The following is a 15,123-nucleotide window of genomic DNA, read 5'->3' on the forward strand; positions in this document are numbered from 1 at the left end:
CTACCCAGGAAGCACCTGGGTACTGACCCAAGCAGACACTCACCTTGGATTAACAAACATTCTCTCAAATACACAAATACATTGGCAAAGGGATGGGCTGCCACTCACACATGAGTGTAAATTACTATCTGAATTCTATTTAAGGCCCAGAGAAAGAAATCTGATGAGACGGGGAAAGATTTAATTCCAGAGCTTGGAGTACCCAGAGGAGGAACAGGAAGAGTTTGACAGGAGTCACACCCGCAGCTCTAGCCTACTGAGCTAGCTCTTATCTACACATTATCACAGCCCTTCAAAGTAGGTGACACCAGCTCTTTTTCCAGATGGGGAAACTGAAGGCACAGAGAAGTTAAGCAGCCTGTCCCTAAACAGGTTAAGAGGTGTAATGAAGGTAGCAAAAGTAGAGGGAGGTACCTCTCTGCCTCTTGTTCTCACACCCACACCCAGATGCCGTCAGAATTCCAGCAGGGAATCCTCAATGGTCCTGCCAGCCGGTCCAGAGCCCTAAGCAAAGTTTCTCTATGAAAAGATAAGTTCCACACAACCACCTTAGAGAAGAACTTTTAGAATCCAATCCCAAAATTCAGAAAATGTCTTCCATGCAAGAACCTAAGGAAGAGGTGTCAGTCTGAGTGGATGAAGGCTCAGCATGCGACCCACCTTTGGAAGCGTTTCCGTTTAATTTGCCCTACCATTTGGCAAGGAATGATCTCAACTACTGTGTACCTATGGATGGATTTCCTCTACTCTGTGAACAGCAGAGGTGTGGTTCAAAGAGATTAATTGTCTAGGACTTTATGGGGTGCCTCAGCCTCTCCTGGGTTTCAGCCCATCTGCCTGAGACCAGAAGTCTGGCTCTCCTGAATTAACTCCTCAGCCTTGGGTGTTCTTCAAGAGTCACTGTCCAGGCTGAGCAGGCAGGAAATCTGGGAGGACCTGGTATACAAGATAGCATGTGCAGTTGCTGTCTACTGAGCATTTACTATGTGTTAGGCACACAGGAGGCATTCTATTAAAATTTACAAATGAGGACACTGAGACTCAGAGAGGAAGTAATTTTTCCAAGGACAAAGAAGAAGTGTGGCTAAGCCAAGAGTCCAACTAAGGTGTGCCCAACTCCAAACCTGTGGTTTTAAACCTACATTATTATCCTGCCTTTTTCTTTTCTTTTCTAATTTTTTTTGGGGGGGGTTAGGTTTTTTAATTTATTTTAATAAAGGTACTGGACCTCGTGCATGCAAAGCATGTGCTCTACCACTAAGCTATACCCTTTTTTTCGCCTTTTTTCCAAACCAGAAGCAAGAAGATTCCCAATCACTACAACCAGTCCTCCCCCTCCCTCTTGCTTCTTTCATTAATCGTTCATAGCCAAGTTTTCGATCTATACCAGCTCACAACTGGCAATGAACCTTCTTTACTGCTATTTGAGGGGTGAGTTCAATACTCTGGAGACTATTTCATGGCGGAGAGGGATTTTTTGTTTGTTTAATTAACAACTTAGAGCCACTCTAATCCCAAAATGGCATCTGGCAAAAAATATAAAAATTTTTTTTAAAAAACCTTTCCCGTCAAGGCCCAATTCCAACATCACTTCTCTGCAAAGGTTTCCTCAGTCCCCAATCCTGGGCAACACAACTCTTTGGCTATATCACGAGCACTTACTCCAATGGGGTTTTTTCCCCTCTGTTCTGATACTACGTAAGACAACTCAGGTTCCTAAAAACTACAAATATGTACAAATGAAAACCCCTCCCCCTTCCCAATCCACTCCCTAAAAGCAGCCCCTGTCAATAATGTATAACCTCCCAGATCCTTCTGGATAGAGATGCAGACACGTTTCATCAACATTTCATCAACTCTCAGGCATCAGTGATTGTAAAATACAGAATGATTTTATTTCTAAGAAATATTGTTGTGAAACACCATGCCAGAACACCACCTCATCACTTAGAAATCATATTTTAGACATATCGAAACTTTATCACATGTCAATCTTGTGCATACATAAAAAGGAAACTATAAGCAAACTAAACCAGGGAAGATACACCTAAAGCATCTTCTCAGAGAGATCAGTATCCATGCCTCTACACACACTACCACCTTCTGTGCCAACGAGAGCACTGGCAACATCAAGAGCCGCCTCAGGAATGCTCGGCAACTGGCTCTGGGATTTTCTTCCTCTCCGCTGCATTTATTCTGCAGGCGTTGATGTGTACGCAACCACATCATGCGTCATGACCATTACCTGACCAGCCATGATCGCAGGACACATCTCAGTTTTGAAAATGTTCAAATAAGGAAAAAACTGCATCTTAGAGCTCATGAACTATGAAATACACAGCTTCCCCACTGGATTATGATGATCTCTTCACATGCCTGTTTCCCTTGCGAAACTGGAAACCCTGCAGAGGTGTTTTGCTGATGGCCATACACTGACTACATCTGGCCAGTCACCAAATCCCTGGCACACAGTAGTACCAGAGAATGTTTAAATGTCCAGGCGCAAGTAAGCAGCTTTAAGCAAACTGGGAGCATCGGGAAATTAAAGTGCCCGAGGTGGAAGGAAGAAAGAAGAAAGGCAAGAATGAAAAGTCAGGCATGGTTTATCAGCAAAACCATGCTCATTTCTAGGATGCTGCCAGGATCACCCTCTCTATCCCCTCACTCTGCAATATCGAGGTGCACTATTTGAGAACCTCTATGAGCATCCGCACTACTCAAAAAGTAAAACTACCTCTGCAAGCAGCCAGGCAAGAATTAGTCCTTAAGCCCTTCATCAGTGAGCCTGGTGTTCACCTCTGTCCTCACATCTGGGAACAACTGCTACCCTCCCAAGGGGTAACAGATGTGTGCTGAGCACGGAGAAGGTGGTTCTGCTCCTTGTATTGCTTCTCCTGCACAGAAGAGTACAACCTATTTTTGCACAGTCATACCTTTAAAACCAACCAAAAACATCTTAGTGAATTCCATAAAGACTCAGTATATGTTCCCAGATACATCACAAAAATAGGAAAAATCCCACTTAGAGTTAGGAGGGATGGCCAAATGTAGCCTGATTCCATCTGAAGATAAAAGTTAAAATATCTAGAGCAATAGTCCCCAATCAGAGGTGGACACCACGATGGGGTCTCTTAGAAACACAGAAACAATGCACCTGTCTCAGTCCTCCTAGGTCCCCAGGACTGATACCCAAGCTGCGGAAAGCTCCACGGAGGCTGAGAGGTACATGGTTAGGTGGGAACCACTGGTGAGGGAGAGGCTCCTTGGGACAGGACTGGAAAAAGGCTGCCCTGGGTTTGAGTCAGATCCATCCTAAACTAGCCATGTAAAAGGATCTGTGTACTGAGAATTATAAATCCAAAAGTCAAAAGGTGGGAAAAGGTGAGGGTTGTGGAAAGTAGAATGACAGTGCTAGGGGGAGGGTGGGCGGGAAAAGGGACAGAGAGTCTAACCCTGGCTTCCCCAGTGCTGGCACATATCAGGGACACAAATGTTTGCTGAATGAGATTCACGCGGCTGATAAGCACACATTGTGCACATCATCAAATTTCCACTAAGCTACCTACTGTGTGCAGAATCCCTGAGTTTGTTCTAACAACTCAAGGCAGGTGTCCCCCTACTGATTAACCAGCAGCAGAGTTTTCAGTTTTGCTTCAGCTTCACTGGACATCTGAGTAGACGTTCTAGAAGCACTTTCCTCCTTAAAAATTCCTAGTCATAAAGAAAGCTGCTTTTTGCCTCCAAATCACACATAACACTTCCTCTGATTTCCGGTTACATAGATGTTAATCATTTTTGCACTTGATGATCAAGGTAAAACTCAAAGGTGGAAGGAAATTAGGGAGGCATTTTTAATGCACAACAAAACTAGAAACATTTTATTAAAATAAGAACCATATTGGTCTTATCTTTCCCAGTATTTAAAACAAAATTTTGAATTATGGGAATATCTTGGTTCTGCCAGTATTAAAATGCTATGAAATAGCTTGTTTTCTGTTTTTCTGTCAATGAAAATACCTGATGATGTCTTCTAAGTATCCCAGATTCACGCTGGGGCTGCTGGTTCCCCCAGCTGATGTGGCTCTTTCTAACTCTAACCAGCATTGTCTCCCAAAAGCATTTAAATGAAAAGGCCGCGAAGGAGAAAGGGTTGAAAGAGATTCCACCAAAGGAAGCCTCGGCTCACAGTGGTTTCAAAGGTTTCAGAATCAGTTAGCCCCGAAGACACTCCCAGCCACGGTGATGGGCGACCTGAAAATGAAGCATATCAAAATGCTATTGATAAGCTAAATGACCAGACAGCTTATCTGAGGCCCACATCCACCATATGGTGCCCCAACTTCTGCCGCCTGTTGCTGCCACAACAATAGGCACGCCTACCCAGAAAGCACCATCGGACAGAAACCCGGCAGCAGCGGCATGCGGGGCGGCCACCGTGTTTACATTTTATTTTGTGCTATTAGCTGTGTACCTTGCCCTATCCCAGGAGTGACCTGAAGCACACACACATATTCAGGGTCAAGAATCCATGTTACCTGCAGGACACACGCATGCACGCTGCACGTGTGCGGGTATACATCAGGTGAGTAGAGAGAAAAGCAGATGTCAACTTCAGAAATGAAGCTGCCTGGTGGGGGAGGGCAAGCCAGGCAGACTCCCAGCTAGAGCTGCAAGCAGACAATGCGCTTTTCTCAAAACACTCCGGCGGGCGGGCAGGCGGGCCTCGGGGAGTGGCTATTTAAAACACTTGGCTCCTTTTATTTCACCACCGTGGAAGTGAATTCAGCTCTTAAGTGCCAGAGCAAATGAAGTCATTTGGTTTCCGCGGGCTCCCTTTGCATTTTAGCAGAAGTTAGACGGGACCAAAGTCGGAAGGTCCAGCTGAAGTTGTTCTTTCTTCCAATTAAAATTGATTCCACAGAGGCTTTGGCGCCTGGGTGTCATTAACTTTTTTTTTTTTTTTTGAAAAGACACTAAGGTCATAGAAAATGTGAAGAACATCGGACACTGGAACGAATGCTGTCAAAGATGACTCCCTTCACAAAGTGCCATCGAGTATGACCAGATAAGGATATCACCTTCAAAAGTCTTGGCTGCTAAAACAGATTGACAGTGATTTTTGTCAAGTGAATTCATAAGATTTCTGCATTTCTTTCTACCTTCTACTCTCTCAAAAGACGTTCCTATCTTTGCAGAGCGTGTCACTGATGGTAATAAAATATCTATTTAGTTAGTTTACTATCAGGGAAAAGACTGGTTTTCAAAGAGAACTCAGCAACACATAGTATCTGGTTATGCAAAAATGCACAAGATGCGGGTTTGGATACAGTGCAAAACAAAAAAAGAAAGCCTCTTTCCTAATATGCAGATCTGGTTAACTATTACAAAAACCCACTCGTGTCATCCCCCCAGTTACCCACACCTAAGCAGACAACATTCTTGGATGAACTTTTCAAATTTTCTTAAACATTCTCAGTTTTAAAAAAAAAATCTCCTTTCAAGTTAAAATTGAGATTGCACTTGAACTCCATCCAAGAGCGGAGCTGAACTGAATTATGATAATTAGAAAGCTGTGCCTATAAAAAAGCAGCACGGTTCATGCATTTTTTTTAAAAAGTTCATGCCAGAGAATATAAGTTCAATATGTTCTCACATAATTAACATTTCCCACCATTAGCAGAAGTTTTTCAGTTTATATATCAGTAAAAACAACAGCACTCGCCATTGTAGTATCTTCCCCAACAATAGTATTTCAGTCACTTTACGCATACATCTAAGCCTGTCAGATGCCTCAAAGCAATGAGAATTTCCCAGTGGAGATGATGGTGGTGCTTAACTTGGTCATCGATAAACTGGCTTCTTTTAAACCCCTTTTCCAGTGCTGAATCCTGCTCCTCAAACTAAAACTGCTAATGCAACCCTAGGACAGAGCCTTAAAAACTAATGTGAAAAAGGATTACATCAGAATAGTCAATTGGGGGGGGGGGGGCAGCCGGCAATAGAGCCAAGACAGAGCCTTCTTCCCTTGGCCTGCCACAAAAGTAGAAAAGACAGCCTCTTAGGAACTTCCCCCACAACCCCCCCAACCCTTACCCAATCAGAAGAGAGACCAGTGGTTTCACAGTTAGCCAGGCGGGACTCCCAGACTACGGAAACTATTTTCTCAGAATCCTCCCAACCATGCAAAAAACCAGTGGACAAAAGGAGAACGTAAGAGCTGAGAGCAACTCACCCAGTAAGAAACACCGTCCTGAAAACCCACTCTTCAGGGCATCCCATTTGCTGTGACTAAAATTAAAATACGTATTTCAAAATTCTCTTATGCTGCACCACTACAAAGCCCAAATGTATCCAAAGAAATGGTTGGATTTCACCCATGAGTTCAAACAAGGGAGTGCCAAGGAAGCTTATGATGACAATCTTACAGACTGAGGACTCTCAACAGTTCACAGCTTTGAAACAAAACAACATAAAAACCCATACAAAAACACTCCAGACATTTAGATCCAAACATTCTAGCATTCCGCAAACTATCCCAGAAGAGAGAAGGCCTCAAACTTCCCTGATTTCAGATGTATTCAGTAATTGCCATACAAGAGGGTCTAAATTGGTATTTGTCAAAAAGCCCAACCCTGAAGCATTAAGCGCTAAGAATGGACCTGAATTACTTTCTATCTAGGTGACATTCTATAACCTTAGTAAACAAGAAAATAAAATATACCCCTGATACTGTTCAAATATAATTTGGGATCTAATTTAAATACCGCAGGGTAATCTGTGGCTTCTACAGATTAAATAAGAAAAGGCACGAGGCAGCTTACAGCTGAGATTACTCCAGCCATCCGTCAGTCCCCAACAGCCCAGGAGCACAGCCTAGGTCTGTCAACGGGCAGTAAGCTTACAATATAGTTTTCTGGCTGAGTTCAGAAGTAGGAATTAGCACTCTGCAGCTCAGTCACTGAACTCTAAAGAGGAAGCTGTAATGCCCACATTTATCAACAGAAAGGTGGGCTCTGGTTTCCCTGTGGTTCTACAGAGAAAGCTGGACATCTAGCCAGTACTTATCTTTGGAAAAAACAGATCCAAAAAGTTTTATCACTAAACAGATCGAACCTCTAAGCACTGCTTTCACTCCGCAATGTTTTCCTCTCCTTTCGCAATCTCCTTATTGGGAACAAGATAAAGTGCCTAAAATACAAGCTTAAAAGTGTTATCTACCTAACTATAAGTGAACGCGGTCATTTTACATACATGGGGTCATACACACAGTTATTTGCACCAATGTTTTAAGTGATAAGACACCACAATTTTCATTTGCAGGCAGTATAATTGTGCTCACAATTAACAAATAACACATGAGATTAGAAAGAGTAATGTCACTGATGTGCAAAACTCTTGTCCAACCGCCATGTATGACAGATCAATCCACTTCTGAAGCAATAAACCATAAAATATTATTAATGGCACAGCTCATACCTTCAAAGTCTGGTCTAACATGTGGACTCTACATTCTCTGTTCCTGTTACACATTTTTCTACTGAAAATGTGACAATAAATATGATCTAGATCCCCATGACAGACTACAAGTATATGCCTCCAAGTTTTCCCATTAATAAATGTCCTCTTATACTTGCTGTCCTGTATTGTCAGAGCCAACAAAATTCAAAATTGTTTATAAATGACTGAATTCCAAGCAGCAAAAAATCCAAACATTGTTTTCCTAATGACTTGCTTGTCCTTTTTCTTAAAAAAAAAAAAAAAATGGGGGGGTACCAGTGCCCAAAGTGAGTATATGAATATGTAATTCTTGCTATATAAAGCAAAAGAAGGGGTGAGAGGCAGAGGGGAAGGGAGAAGAAAGCTGACTTTCCCCAGGCTTCCCCCCACACCCTGCCCTTAGGTGTAATTAGTTTGCTGCTGGGGCCTAGGCACACACTGTACCACCTCTCCATGAAAAATTCAGTTCAGTCTGGCTCAAACTAAGTTAGCATGCCCTCCTTCTTTAAATTAAATTTCATTAAGTATATGCCATGATGAGTCCTGGTTTATGTTTTGGGGAAAGAAGAGGGGAAAAAAAGCTGTCAGGCATGTTCCCTGGATGGAGTTATATTTGTCAACTTTATAAAAGATCACACCGAGTTAGAATCTACACAAAAATTATTTAATTTTTCACTCTTACTGTCAAGGCAAAGTATCATATTGATTTTGTTTCAAACTTGGAAAGAGAAAAAAAAAAGGAAAGAAACAAAAAAGTACTCTGATATTCTCCTAAAAGTGCAAATCAAATAATACCTATCTTTAAATTAAAAATAAAATGGTCTATATTGGCACTTTCATATCATCGGCAAGAACCAGTAATGGATACAGCTTATCAGTTCATTTTTTTTACACCAATAACAAATAAAAGAACTGTAAATGCTGTTTAAAACCTGAAACCTGAGAGTCCAACACAGAGTTGCACAAAGAAATACTAAACAAAAATATCTGTGACCATTTATGGAAATAGTGAGATTAGAAAAATAAGCCTTTCTTCCCCAAAATAATCAACAATTCAAAACCTCACTGTTGACAAAGGTTCAACTAATCCATCTGTCTTTCCTGAGTCTTTTTGTAATTAGTTCTACTATTTCCTTCTAAAGAGGGAAGATTCTTACCAAAGTTGGATCTAAGTCTAGCCCTTACAAGCATTCAGATGTGCTTAGGCCCAAAGATCCTGCTACTTACAGAAGGGCACAAACCCAAGAGTGAAAGGACGAAGCACTGCGCACAGCTAAGGTCTGTTCCCCAACCACGACCTCACAGTACCCAGGCAGAGAAGCCCCCGTACATAAGACATCAGCCAACATTCACTGCAAGCCGCAGAGAATAAAGCCCACTCCCTGCTCTGACAATGCAGCCAGATCACGGTTTCCCAAACAGACTGTCTATTCAGGTAACCACCTGCAGGCACCCAGCTCACAACAAGCGATCAGACCACCTGAACTTCCAGAAACAATCAAGGCGAAGGGCGGGGAGAAGGAAACCTGTGGTTGTCATGAACGGATAGTGTTCTGCTCCTTCGCAAAATCTGCAGCATTTTTAATACATTTTTTTTAAACTATTTTGAAATATGATAGGTTTGCAGACCTTTCTGTCGCAGGACCTGGGCTTCCTCTAAGACACTGTCTTTAAAACACGGCCTTTTTACATTACCCACTCCTGGAACATCATCTGTCTCTAAGTTTCCAGGGCTTACTGAGGTCAATTTTCATTTCTGCAAATCACAGGCAGCCACTTGCTTCTGAGAAGTTAACAAGCCTCCTGAGAAATGCTGGTGGCTGGTATTTCATTGTTTCATAAATATTTTTATACAGTGACACTACTCAACTTTAAATAAATCTTTAAAAAGAATTTAAAAGCAAAGGAAATTATTATCTGCATTTTATTTATTTTCTTGGTAGGAAAATAAGGGAGGTGTGAGGCCTCCATTGTGTTCAACTCATTTAAAATGTTGCTTCAGTTTTTAAAAATTAGAAACACACTAAAAGAAAAAAAAAGGAAACTCATAGAAGTTGAACTTTCTTTAAAGTGGGCCTCTGGACTTTAGAACAAAACAAATGTTGCTGCTACGAACAAAGACTAGAAATGCACCCTGATTTTCTCCCCTCCTGGGGATCATTTCTCTTCCGATAAACAAACAAATCCGCCAGTATTTCCTACCGAAGGGAAGTTTTCCAGGGAGAGTCTCCTCCAGGGTTTGGTGGTAACTGCGACTCAGTCTTTTTTGGACACAATGTTTCTGCTGACTCCTGAAAATTTTCCACTTGAATGTGCAATGAAGCGGCGGCGGCGGCGGCAGCAACAGTCCTGGAGAAGCGGCAAAGACGACCGTGCCTCCTTTCATCTTTGAGAAGAAGGAGCTACACCCCCGCCAGCAGCACAAGTCGGCGCAGACCCCGGGCTGGCCTCGGGGGGCCCCGACGCCTGGGGCGGCCGGGCAGGCGCGGTGGGGGGGTCCGGCCGGCTTCGGGCTCCCAGGCGGCGCCGGCGGCTCTCCCAGCCAGCGCTCGCTCCGAACTTCTGACTTCTCCGAGAAAAACGTGGAAACTGCCCGAGGGTGTGTGCGTGTGCGCGCGGGCAGGCGGACGGACGCGAGAGGGGGGCGCGGGGGGCGCGGCGCGGCCCGCCCGGCGCCTCTAGGGCCGCCGGCCGGGCCGCCTGTTGCCGCGCGGGCTCCGCAGCGCGCGGCCCAACTTGGCGTCCCGGCAACTCGCGCGGCGGCGCCTGGCCGCTCACCTTGAAGGGGCGCAGGGAGGCGGGCGCGGGGGCCCGGCCCCGGCCCTCCGCGTGCCCGCTCGCCCGCCCGCCGCACACAAAGCAGAGCCTGGAGAGAGCAGTCGGAGCCGGACGCCACCGGCCCCCCGCACGCCCCCCGCACCCAGCATCAGCCCCGCGCGCCAACTTACCTCGGCGAAGGGAGCCGCCGCAGCGCCCGGCGAGTCCGAGACAAACTTCGGCGCCGCTTCCCCCGCCCTCAGCTCGGAGCCCGGCTCCCTCCCCGGCTCCCGGTCCCCGGGCTGGGCTACCCCACCCCTGCCTAGCACCGCTTCTGCCCCGGGGCCGGCTGGGCGTACTGGGCTGCTGCCCGCGGCTCCGGGCAAAGGTGGACGGGGTGGGGGGGCTTCACTGCATGGCCTGTCCCTGGACGCGGCCGCCCCGGGCCCGGGCCCCGCCTCGCAGACTGGCCCGCAGGGTGGAAGCGAGTCTGCAAAGTGCTTGGTGGGCGCCCGCGGCGGGCGGCGGGGCCGCGGCGGCGGCTGCAGAGGCTCGGCTCGGCTCGGGCGGCGCGGCACGGCGCGAGCGATGCTAAGAATGTTCGGAATGAGGACAGGAATGAAATGAACGCCAGGACCGAACTCGCTCCGGAGGGGTGGGGCCTCGGTGACGTCATGCAGCCTGCCGCCCGGGGCCGGAGGCGGGGCCTGCCGCCGCCGGTGACGTCATGGGGATTCGGGGCGGGCCGGGTCCGGCCGCCTAGCCGTTGGGGCGCGGGCTCCCCCCGGAGGGGCCGCGGGGCGGAGTCTCGCGCCCACGGGGGAGCGAGGCGCGCGCGGGAGCCGCCCTGCCCTCTCCCGGCGCGGGCTCCGGGCTTTGTCCCGAGCTGGGCGGGGCGGACAGGAGGGGAGGGCGCCTCGGAGGTGCATGCGCCGCACGGAGAACTCTGGAAGCCTGGGTTCCCTCCTTAGGGCCGGCGCCGAGGCTAGAGCTGAGCGCGCCTCGCCTGCCCTGCCTCAGTTTCCCTCCGGGGCGCGGGAGCTCGGGTGGCTGCTTAGAGCGCCCATGGACTCGCGAAAGTTGTAAGTGTGGGGAAGAGAAGTTTCTCCTCTGGAAATTCGTGGTGGTGTTCTCAAGCGCGGTGGACGCCTTCCCGGGGCCGAATTCCCAGCCTGCCATGTCTTCCCCTCTTTTTCACTTTATAAAAAGTTCAGGGCTCTCATTCAAGTCGAAGTCGGCCCTCCTGTTGGAAAGGGAAACCTTTAACATAGCAGAGAAAGAATAATTGCAGAGTTCGTAATAATCCTGCCCTGCTAGCACGGTCTCCAAGTCGCTCAAGAAAGTAAGTTCACTCATCCTTGCGGGTTGTCCTTTTCGAAAGTAATGGGTCAGGTAAAAACTCCCTAAATTTTTAATTCCTACACCCGGCAACTTCACGTCAGTCCTTTTTTTTTTTTTTTTTTTTTTTTTTTAATGGTGAGTAAACTTAACTCCCACAATAAAATAATAACTTTAACCTTACCTTTGGAGATATTGACGCCAAAGTGACATAGTAGACCCAGTGGGTAAATCAGAAAACAGCTGGATAAAGCAGACCCAATGGCAGTACTGTATATAAAGTTTTGGGTAATTTTACTCGGCAGTTTCACTTAGATCAAAGTAGCAGAGCAATTCCTGTAGTGTTGACCTCTTTCTTTGGAGCACTTTGCTCTCCTTTCCAGTTGAGGCCCCCGAAAAAAAACTATTGCACCTGTTTTCTGTGCCCCAGAAATCCCCTAAGTATGGGTAACTGAGTGAAGTGTAATATGACTCGAGACAGCACATTTTCTACAAAGCAAAACTTTTACTAATGCATTTTAATTGAAATTTTTTGTTGGGAGAATTGAATATTCATATGCAGTTGAAAAAAAAATACCAGTACAGAGAAATCCTTTGTCCACTGTGCGCATGTCTCACTAATGGTAATGTCTTAACTATAACGTCACAATCCGATTATTGACATTGATACAATCCACCACATCTTGTTCACATTTCCCCAGTCTTCCTTGTACTCATTTGTGTGTACTGTGTACAGCTCTATACAGTTTTCTCGCTGATGTAGATATCCACTGCCATGGTCAGGTATTGATGCATTTTATCTCTAGTTTGTGTACAATAATAAGGCAGTATAGTGAGGCTCAGACTAATGACTAGCCACCTTAACACTGGTTTTTAGAAATTTGTTAGGAAAACACAAAATTAAATTTGGTATCAAAACTATCCTGGGTATCTCTCTCCAAATACCATCTTCTAAATGCATCAGATAAAGACTGGTGGCAGTGCCAGACGGTAGGGTTTCTAAATCACTATCTGTTAGCCCAGTACACCTTTCAGGCACTAGCTCCCAGCTCACAGCCACCTGGCCATATGAAGTCTCTCAATCCTTACTGAATTAAGGAAAAATTCCTTGGCCTGGATTTCAAAGTTCTTCATGACATACTGTGGCTTCTGACCAGTATTTTCTCCCATCTACATGCATATTTTTGAGACTAATCTTAAAAACTTTTTCTTCCAGGAAGACTGCTCACAAAGATATTTTCTCCCCAGGACTTTGTTTTCCATAGTGGCTGTACCAATTTACAATCTCACCAACAGTCTTCCTTCCTAGGACCCTCAAAACTGCTTGCTCCAGACATACTACTTACATTCTGTTAGTTACCAGCATACTAGGATGCCCATATCTGACCCTCTAGAAAGTAGACTGGGTCTCATTCAGCTACGTGTACACTGCCCAGGACCGACACATAAGTGAGAGTAACTTTCATGGTCTCTCTACCCTAACTTCCAAATATTCTCACTCTTCTCAGCCACCCATTGGTCCGTACTAGAAGCTAAGAGTTTAAGGCCTGGGAGCTATTCATCTACATCATCTGAGGGCAGGAACACTAGCTGCCACCTGCTAAAATGACAACAACTACTACCATGTACTACACTAATACTGAGCACTGCATTTTGCATTTACTATCTCACTTCATCCTCATGGCACCTGTACAAGGTAGTGTTTATTAGCTCAGTTTATACAGGTGAGGAACTGAGGTATAGGGAGGTTATATGACTTGCCTGGGGTCCCACAGTCGGGAAAGAATAGAGCTAGGGCCTGAATTCCTTCTGACTCCAGCCCAGGTTCATAACCCCTCTACTGCCCACAAAACTATCTCAAAGCAATAGAATGCCAGACACAGTTCTAAGTACTTCCTGTATATTACCTCATTTAATCCTCACAGTCACCCTATGAGTTAGGTACTTTTACTTATTCTAATTTTATAAATGAGCAAATTGAGAAAAAGGGAGGTAAAATAACTAGGTCAGGATCATACAGCTAAAAAGTAAAGTGGAGATTCAAACCCGGGCAGTCTGGCTTTAGATTTCATGCTCCTAACCTGTACTCAACAGCCAAAAGCCCAAACACAGTAGTAACCTGAGAACAAAAGATCAACTATCTGCAGGGCATGACCTACCCTGAAGTGTAACAATTATATGTATCACCTATGATAAAAGAGTTTGTTACCTTCAAGTTTTACCAAGAAAGATCCTAACTTGTAACATGTAAGAGAAACAGTGATCCACTTAATGGTAACAAGTCATGCTGAGATAGAAACTCTGAGTCTACCAGAAACTAGAAAGGAGAAACAGTGGGTTAGAATTTACCCTAAGGAAGTACCTGGCTCAGGAAGATACCGCTTGGGAAGACAAGTCAAGATGTATGATTAACAGTAATGATACATTTTGTCTCATTTCTAATGAAATTGGCCATCTTTTCTTATAGGAGTATAAATTGATACAGCCACATTGGAAAAGTTTGCTATTAGCTAGTGGAGCTGAAGCTATGCATACTCTGTGAGCTACAAGTTCCTCTTAGGAATAGAGCCAAGAGAAACTCAGGTACATGTGCACCAGGACATATGAACAAGAATGCCCACTGGGGCATTTTTGTAATAACCCCTAATGTCCACTAATAGTAGAAAGGATAAATGAATTATGATGTAATCACATAATGAAAACTATACAGGGCTGAAAATGAATCGAGTACAACTATATGCAACAACATGAATGAATGCAAAAAATATAATATTGAATGAAAGAAGCATGAAATAAAAGAATCCCTATAGTATAATTGTGTTTATATAAAGTTCAAAAACAAGCAAAATGTAACGGCATTATTTAGGAATATATAATCATGTGGCAAAACTAGAGAGAAGGGGAAAAAACTAGATAGAAGAACATGAAGCAATTACCAATAAATCTGGGGTAGTGGTTATCACTAATGGTAGGTGTTGTGACAAAGAGGGGAAATGTGGGAGAGCGAGTTTCTGGAGTGCTGGCAGTGTTATATTTTTGTCTGGTTACATGGATGTTTATTATAATGATTCATTAAGTTATGTGTTTTAAGCATTCTTTTCTACATGTCTGTTGTATATTCATAATTTTTCAAGTTTTATTGAGGAAATAATTGATATACATCATTGTTTAAGTCTAAGGTATACAGCATGATGGTTTGATTTACATATATTGTGAAATGATTACCACAATAGGTTCAGGTAACATCCATCTTCTCACATAGATACAGTAAAAAGAAAAGAAAGAAAAAAGGAAAGGAAAAAATTTTCTTCTCATGACAAGAAAATCATAGGACTTACTCCATCAACAACTTTCCTATAGATCATACAGTATTAGTTATAGTCATCATATTGTACATTATATCCCTTGTATTTATTTATCTTACAGCTGGAAGTTTGTACCTTTGACCACCTTCCTTCAATTTCCTCCACCCTGGTAACCACAAGTCACAAGTCTGATCCTTTTTTCTGTCTTTTGTTTTTGTTTTTGTTA

The 15,123-nt window shown here is 44.5% G+C and overlaps 1 protein-coding gene across 6 annotated transcripts in view; it reads right to left on the reverse strand.

Annotated features, from left to right (window-relative positions):
• The window catches only part of TEAD1 (TEA domain transcription factor 1), a 244,327-nt gene extending 233,425 nt beyond the window's left edge, over positions 1-10,902 (reverse strand). For 2 of the 6 annotated variants that reach the window (XM_074372371.1, XM_074372370.1), the window contains exons 1-2: positions 10,446-10,574; positions 4,018-4,251 (exon numbers count right to left, since the gene is read on the reverse strand). In XM_074372371.1, the coding sequence (XP_074228472.1) occupies positions 4,018-4,104 (87 nt within the window). In that variant the 5' untranslated portion in view covers positions 4,105-4,251; positions 10,446-10,574. Of the gene's footprint in view, positions 1-4,017; positions 4,252-9,699; positions 10,381-10,445 lie in introns of those variants that run through there. The other 4 variants (XM_074372374.1, XM_074372369.1, XM_074372372.1 and 1 more) reach the window with 4 other exon arrangements.
• Positions 10,903-15,123: the final 4,221 nt, after the last annotated feature.

Source organism: Camelus bactrianus, chromosome 10 (assembly GCF_048773025.1).
Source record: "Camelus bactrianus isolate YW-2024 breed Bactrian camel chromosome 10, ASM4877302v1, whole genome shotgun sequence".
Taxonomy (NCBI): domain Eukaryota; kingdom Metazoa; phylum Chordata; class Mammalia; order Artiodactyla; family Camelidae; genus Camelus; species Camelus bactrianus.